Raw genomic sequence first — 8,169 nt, forward strand, 5'->3', positions numbered from 1 at the left:
ATCTAGAGAAGTTTAGTATGATCAAAAGTAGTCAGCACGGCTTTGTCAGGGGCAGGTCGTGCCTTACGAGCCTGGTTGAGTTCTTTGAAAATGTGACCAAGCACATTGACGAAGGAAGAGCGGTGGATGTGGTCTATATGGACTTCAGCAAAGCGTTCGATAAGGTCCCCCATGCAAGACTTCTTGAGAAAGTGAGAGGGCATGGGATCCAAGGGGCTGTTGCCTTGTGGATCCAGAACTGGCTTGCCTGCAGAAGGCAGAGAGTGGCTGTGGAGGGGTCTTTCTCTGCGTGGAGGTCAGTGACCAGTGGAGTGCCCCAGGGATCTGTTCTGGGACCCTTGCTGTTTGTCATTTTCATAAATGACCTGGATGAGGAAGTGGAGGGATGGGTTGGTAAGTTTGCTGACGACACCAAGGTAGGTGGTGTTGTGGATAGTTTGGAGGGATGTCAGAAGTTGCAGCGAGACATAGATAGAATGCAAGACTGGGCGGAGAAGTGGCAGATGGACTTCAACCCGGATAAGTGTGTAGTGATCCATTTTGGCAGATCCAATGGGATGAAGCAGCAGTATAAAATGAAGGGTACCATTCTTAGCAGTGTAGAGGATCAGAAGGACCTTGGGGTCCGGGTCCATAGGACTCTTAAATCGGCCTCGCAGGTGGAGGATGCGGTCAAGAAGGCGTATGGCGTACTAGCCTTCATTAATCGAGGGATTGAGTTTAGGAGTCGGGAGATAATGCTGCAGCTTTATAGGACCCTGGTTAGACCCCACTTGGAGTACTGCGCGCAGTTCTGGTCACCTCATTACAGGAAAGATGTTGAAGCCATTGAAAGGGTGCAGAGGAGATTTACAAGGATGTTGCCTGGATTGGGGGGCATGCCTTATGAGGATAGGTTGAGGGAGCTTGGTCTCTTCTCCCTGGAGAGACGAAGGATGAGAGGTGACCTGATAGAGGTTTACAAGATGTTGAGGGGTCTGGATAGGGTGGACTCTCAGAGGCTATTTCCAAGGGCTGAAATGGTTGCTACGAGAGGACACAGGTTTAAGGTGCTGGGGGGTAGGTACAGGGGGGATGTCAGGGGTAAGTTTTTCACTCAGAGGGTGGTGGGTGAGTGGAATCGGCTGACGTCGGTGGTGGTGGAGGCAAACTCGTTGGGGTCTTTTAAGAGACTTCTGGATGAGTACATGGGATTTAATGGGATTGAGGGCTATAGATAGGCCTAGAGGTGGGGATGTGATCGGCGCAACTTGTGGGCCGAAGGGCCTGTTTGTGCTGTGGCTTTCTATGTTCTATGTTCTAATTATTACAAATACCATTCCTATTTTCTGTGATAATTGACCTAAGTGGGTTGGAATGGTTATGTTAATGATTTTGAGAGTGCTTCTGACATGAAAAATGAATAACCTCTCTGCTGGGTGAATGAATTGGGCTGATGTGCTGGCAGAAAGCTATTTGTTTGTGATTTTAGCTGTTAAATCTTGACTGTCATTGATATGATTGTAGTAAATCACAATTCCAGCTGTCAACTTGCACTTAGGGAGAGCACGAAACACCATTCCAATATTCTTTGCTCATGCAAACATTACTTGCAGACAATTATTTCACTGGACCTCTATTAAATAAAAGATTATTCCCACAATAGAAAAATGGAAAAAATCATTTTATTAGATGGAGGAAAATAATTTTAAGGCAGGCAGAGAAAACAGGTTAGGCAAGGAGGACAGATGCAACTATCAATTGTTGCAACATTATTACATATACAACCATGGTTCATGACCAGGTTCTACATGTCACAGCTCTCAGAAATTATAGACACATTCCATATTAAAAAATTCACTGGGTCCAGTTTGCTGCTATTTGTGGGAGATTTTCCACAAGTGAAAGAAACAATCTTGATAAACATTGTAAGGCACAGCATATTTCAGGAAGCCAAGTAATGAGTCTTCAAGGAGTAATGCCTATTTTCATTTGATGTTTGCAAATCTACAACCTTGCTAAAAAAAATTAGCAACATTTATCCAATAGAAATCGAGACTAAGATTCAGAACACTAGATTCACGAGTCGACTCTAAGCAAAGCAACTGGATCGACATTACAATGTTTTTGTAAAAGGTTACATTAATATGTATGGATCTTTTGCAAAAACTGGAATAGAACGTTACAGCATTCTACTGCCATGGAATGGTAGTTCACAGATTTGTGCCTGCAAATTCTTACAGAAAAGAATTTTCAATTTCACAGATGTCAGTAGGAAAAGTATCGTTATGTACAAGTCATCCTGGTATCACCCTTGTGCCCTTTTTGCAATCATCTCATATAGCATTGATAGGGATTGGTGTATACCTTGTTAAAGTTCCAGATCCATAAGAAACTTCTACATGTTACTTGCAAAATTAAAGATGGATACTAAATTTTCCAAGATCAAAGCCATGGCTTCAGAAAGATTAGATGCACAAAAACAAAACAGCAACTCAAAATGAACAGTTCACTTATTCTTGTTACTTGCTCAGAATTTACCAATCCTTGCTCACCAAGTTCCACAAATAATCACAGATGAAACTCTCCGAGTGTTTGGTAGAGTCGATGTTAATGGGTTGCGGTATACCCATTCCAAAATGAACTGAGAAAAATAATTAAGGAAAGCATTGCATACAAATTAATTACAACAAATAATGTCATTTTTTACCATTCGTATGGAGTTTAATCAATGAAATAAATAGCTCTCGGGTTAAGACAAAAAAATCCACTGATATGTTTTGTTAGAAGAGAGGATTCCCAGCTCCTTATAAAATGTACACGGGCCGGAATGTTCTGACCGTTCATGCCGGCCGGAATCCCTGGTCCCGCTGCAGTGGAGATTTGGGTGGCTGACTGCCAAATTCGCCATTCTCACTTGCGGTGAGTGTGAACAGCTGGAAAATTCCAGCCATAATGTTTAGTTGATGTTGCAGAGTGCAATAAATTTCAGATCTGGGAAGATGACAGAACCAGTAATCTAGAGGTCCAGGCTAATGCTTGGGGAGGGGGTAAAAGTTCAAATCTCGCAATGCCAGCTGCTGGAATTTAAATTCAATTAATAAAAAGCTTGTCTTAGTGATGATGACCATGACAGCTATCATCGATTGCTGTAAAAACCCATCTGGTTCACTAATGTCCTTAGAGAAGGAAATCTGCCAACATTGACTGGTCTGGTCTACATGTGACTCCAGATCCACAGCAATGTGGTTAACTCTTAACTGCCCTCTGAAATGGTCTTGCAAGTCACTCAGTTCAAGAGTAATCAAGGATGTGCAACAAATGGTCTTGCCAGTGATAACCATATCTCACTAAAGAATAAAATTACAATCCTTCACAAAGTGAGTTCCCAAAATTGACTCACACATCAGAAGAGAACGGAAATGGCTCAACCGACTGCCATAAAACTTTTTAAAGAATCAAATTTTCTGGTGTAGCTGCCCATGTCATATTTTGCTATCTCCAGGCAAACAAGTTATTCTGGCATAATCGAGGATCACTACATGGTTTTCAGCATGCCCAACTCTCCAGTAATCATAAACCAAACTGCTCTTGAAGGCTTCTGATTATTCTTTTCTCACTGCCAATGGATTGTTTTTCACTGATCTGACACTGCACTTTTTCCATACACTCTTACACTCACCAAGGTTATATTTCCAACAGAATTTTCACTGCTTCAATATTAAAAGTTTTACAAATCACCCATAGAAAAGTTTTCAGTAGAGAATGAAACCAATCTGTGTTCTAAAAGATTTTCTTCATTTATTGACATTCTTGCCTTTAATTCAAGTTAAATTACCACATTCACATTTTCTCCATAAAAAAGAGAAGAAACAAGGAAATTATACACCAATTAGTCTAGCATCTGTTGCAGGAAAAGATATTGGAATCTATAATTAAGGAGAGTGACCAAGCACTTATTTGAACTGATTAAAGAGAAAATTTGATTTATAAAGGATGTCATAAACTGAACTGAGTTTAAAAGGAAGTAACTAAAGTAGTGGATAGGAAAATGTCTATGAACGTTAGCCACTTGCACTTTCATGAGATATTTATGATGTTTCCATGCAAGAGATAGTCAGCAAAAATGAAAGCTCACAGATTAAAAGCAAATTATTGACCTGGTTAAGAGATTGGTCATGCAGAAGGTAATAGAGATGAAATATACTTACTCAAATTGAAAGGCAGTGCCTAGTGACATCCCACAAGGATCCAGGCAGTTTCTTTAACTATTTACTATATTTATTAATGACTCGATAAGAGTGACACAATAGAGCCATTAATCTTTCTTTGCCAATGACACAAGGGTTGGTGGCATAATTGGTGTAGAAAGAGAATCAGGAAATATTAATGGATTAGTGGGCAAAACTGCACCAGTTAAATTTCAATGCAGGCAAGTGTGAGGTCCTCCAGTTTGGACCAAAAGAGGTTATTACATAATGACAAGTTGGGAATTGTGAAGGTCCACAAAAATTCAGAAGTCCACATACACAGAACACTAAAATGCATACACAAAAAAAAATCAAGCAGGCTAATGGAATATTAGTCTTTATAATCAAGCTTGAAACCAAGCACATTAGGGGATTATGGAGCCAAGGCAGGAGGATGAAGTTAGGATAAGTCAGCCGTTATTTCAATAAATGGCATGGAACATGTTGAATGGTCTAACCCCAACCCTATTGCTTAAACGGTTTCCAAGAAACTCCTCCCACACTTCTCCCTCGCCAGCTTTCAATGCAAAAATGTGTGTATTGGAATAGAGGGACTTCACTTTTCCACACTGCATTTGAATTCAAGACTCATTCTATCATGCTTCATTCGAGCTCACTTTTCTCCCAGTCTTTTACAGAATGGAATTTCAGTCTTTAATCACCTGAAAATGTTTGAAACCATTGCATTACTTATTCACCCATTTCGATCATTCTAAACATTGGTGGTCCCTTATCTGGCTTTCACTGCTTCTCTCAAATGAAAGGATACCGCCTTTTACCAGAGAAGGGTCACTGTCATAGTCCCAAATTATTTTAGTGACCTTATGGAAGATATGAGCCAAGTACCTATAGAAAATCATATACAAATGTAAGTGCTTCGCATTAGACATGATGTGCTATAAACTAACAGCAAAATCAATTAAGTTGAGACAAGACCAATTTTGAGGCATAAAATTGTATGCCATGCCACACCTCAGTGGAATTATAGAAAATGTACCACAGGCTTAAATATTTTTACCCCTCAGCAAGATTTTTAATAGTTTGGAAAAATGAAGGTAATCATGAACCATCCTGCTCAGATATAGTTATGGTGGTTGGTGCAATGACAACTGGCAGAAGTCAGAGCATCTACTGAGAATCAGGTGGTGTTTTAAGTGCACCAGTTAATTATCCATAGTCTTGCCAACAACCAATTTTCGTATTTTGTACTCCCACCGTCACATCAGATGGCCTGGAAACAAATATTATTTCACCATGTCAGCTGCTGAAAAGTCCTCTAAAGATACGGGTGTCCATCCTTCTATGCTGTGGAGAAGAAACCAATTAATCTCCCCCCATGTCACCAAAAAACCTGACAGAATTCAAGAGTGACTTTTTACCACTCCATGATGCAATATAGCATAGAGATGCTGCAAAACAAGACACGAATAGCTTAAAAATAAACTTTTGTGTGCTTTAAAACTTACTTAGAAGAAGGAATAACTACTGTTGTATCTTCAGCTACCTCTTCTTCCATTTTGGAAATTTCTTTTTCAGTTATTTTAAGCTTTTCCAGCTCTTTCTGTAACAGTGTTGGTTTTGTATATTAAGGAAAGAAATAGCATACAAATCGGTTATTATGACATTGCCCCTATTTTGTATGAGCTGGATACACTGATGTTTTACAAAAGGTGTGACTGGAATTTAAGACTTGAATCTACTTTGTGTTTATCACATGACCAACATCTCTAAAGCGGTGGAATTACATTTACATTATACTGATTTAAAGGTACAAACTACTTTGTGGCAGCAATGTCCAACAAACAGCAATAAAACAACCGGTTAAAATATCTCCTACAAATGTATTAATCAACACAATGTCACACCAAAGTAGGTCATCCAAGTTGTAACCTTCATACTCTAAAATAAACATAAATCACTTGCTAAGGAATGGGTAACATCACAGAGATGTACGATTCACAACATCCAGATTTCCAGCTCATGCAGAAGCAGGAACTGTGCTGATTTACCCAAATTTCACCAATTGACTAGCGAAGATGGAACTGTGGCTCAAACCAGAGATCTTCAAGGTTTTCATATCTCAACTATTTATTAGCTCACCCAGCTTTTAGGAAATAGACTTACCAGTTCAAGAATATGTTTCAAATATGCAACATAAACCATATAAGCATTCCTAGTGGTAGGAAATATTTACTTCAAAGACCAAGTCATAGAATCCGACAGTGCAGGAGACCATTTGGCCCATCGAGTCTGCACCGACTCTTTCGACAGAGCATCTGATCCAGACGCTATCCCCATAACCCCGTGTATTTACCTCACTAATCCCCCTACACATATTGGAAATTACTCCATTTCACATTAAGCATACTAGAAGCTAATGTCCAGCATCGGCACATTGAAAAAACAAAGCAAATTGTCTTCAATAAAAAGAAAATGCTGGAAATATTCAGCAGGTCAAGCAGCATCTGTGCAGAAACAGAACTAACATTGCAGGTCAAGGTCCTTTCTTCAGAACTGCAATAATTTGTCTATGCAAATTAGTTTTCTAATCTAGTTAAGCACTTTTTTTTAAAAAAAAGGATATTTGAGTTCTGCTTCTTTCTCAGAATTCTGTTGCTGCAGGTTTTTCCACTGTTCCTTCGTCTTCTGCACTTCTAGAAGGCTTTTATTTTGTTCTTCTTCAACCTCTATAACCTTCAGCGCCACTTTCTCCCGTGTCTGCTGTATCTCTGAAATCACCATGATTAAATTCTCAAACACACTGAGATTAGCCACGATCATTTCCAAAATCATTGCAACCTTGGGAGGGGGCTCTGAATTTCAAAGCAATGACCCCCTACACCAGCACAGCTAAAGTGTTCACTGGAATCCAACCGTTACTTACATTCTCAAGCAACAGGGGAATTGATTTGAAGTTAATTTTAAAGGAAATGAAGCAGGTCACTCAGCAACACAAAACAGGGTGCTGTTTGAGAATTGGATTCCGAATAATCACCACTTGTAAAGGTAGACAGTCCAGGTCAGTTCAAATACACCGAAGGGACAGAGATGCAATTCATGTTTTATTTTAAATCCATCTAGTCTGATTATTCAATGAATGCTGCACGATGTAGTTTGCCTGTACAGAGTTGTTAGTGTGGTTTCTAGTTCAGGTACTGGGGAAAGTTCTTTATTGTCTCTGTACTGCCCTCAGCATCTCCATTACCAATCTTTAGTTACCCAATCTGTTTCCTTTTTGAACGTTCTGTGCCAAGTTTACAAATGTGAGATTTCAGTTCGCTTAGCTAAATTCTGAATGTTTCTCTCTTACCTGCAAGCATCTGCCTCGCTGATTTTTCATATTCCAGGTACCTACTCACAGTCTTCGCTTTATTTGCCATGGCTTTCTGCAACAACACCTCCCCATGACAGCCAGAGAGGATAATCAACATCTCATCTGTCAGCGCCTTCAGTTCCTGCAGCTGGGCCTCCATCTTGCTGGGAAGCCACCTGAGAACAGAATTTATTACATTTCAATCATTGGAAAAGTTAGCCAGGCAAACAATCTCCCCCCGCCGCCCCCCTCCCCGTCCCCTTCCCCTCTCCCCCCGCCGTCCCCCTCCCTGTCCCCTCTCCCCCTGCCGTCCCCCTCCCCTCTCCCCACGCCGTCTCCCCCACCCCATTCCCCTCCTCTCCCCCCTCCCCATTCCCCTCCTCTCCCCCCTCCCCATTCCCCTCCTCTCCCCCCGCCATCCCCTCCCCCCGCCAACCCGTCTCCCCCCGCCGTCCCCCCTCCCCTCGCCATCCCCCCTCCCCTGCCATCTCCCTCCCCCCCGCCATCTCCTCCCCTCCTGTCCCTCTCCCCCGCCGTCCCCCTCCCCCCGCCATCCCCCTCTCCTCTCCCCCCCCAACATCCCGCTCCCCCCCCGCCGTCCCGCTCCCCCCTGTCCCCCTCCCCCCT

The 8,169-nt window shown here is 41.6% G+C and overlaps 1 protein-coding gene across 1 annotated transcript; it reads right to left on the reverse strand.

The window, feature by feature from the left end:
• Positions 1-1,620: 1,620 nt before the first annotated feature.
• Positions 1,621-7,716, reverse strand: spc24 (SPC24 component of NDC80 kinetochore complex). The gene is made up of 5 exons (XM_078206001.1): positions 7,540-7,716; positions 6,814-6,958; positions 5,696-5,800; positions 4,999-5,075; positions 1,621-2,623 (listed from the first exon to the last, which is right to left on the reverse strand). The coding sequence occupies exons 1-5, from the start codon at positions 7,700-7,702 to the stop codon at positions 2,517-2,519; spliced, it is 597 nt and encodes a 198-aa protein (XP_078062127.1). The 5' UTR covers positions 7,703-7,716; the 3' UTR covers positions 1,621-2,516.
• Between the last annotated feature and the right edge of the window lie 453 nt (positions 7,717-8,169).

This window comes from Mustelus asterias, unplaced genomic scaffold (assembly GCF_964213995.1).
Source record: "Mustelus asterias unplaced genomic scaffold, sMusAst1.hap1.1 HAP1_SCAFFOLD_1157, whole genome shotgun sequence".
In the NCBI taxonomy this organism is placed as follows: domain Eukaryota; kingdom Metazoa; phylum Chordata; class Chondrichthyes; order Carcharhiniformes; family Triakidae; genus Mustelus; species Mustelus asterias.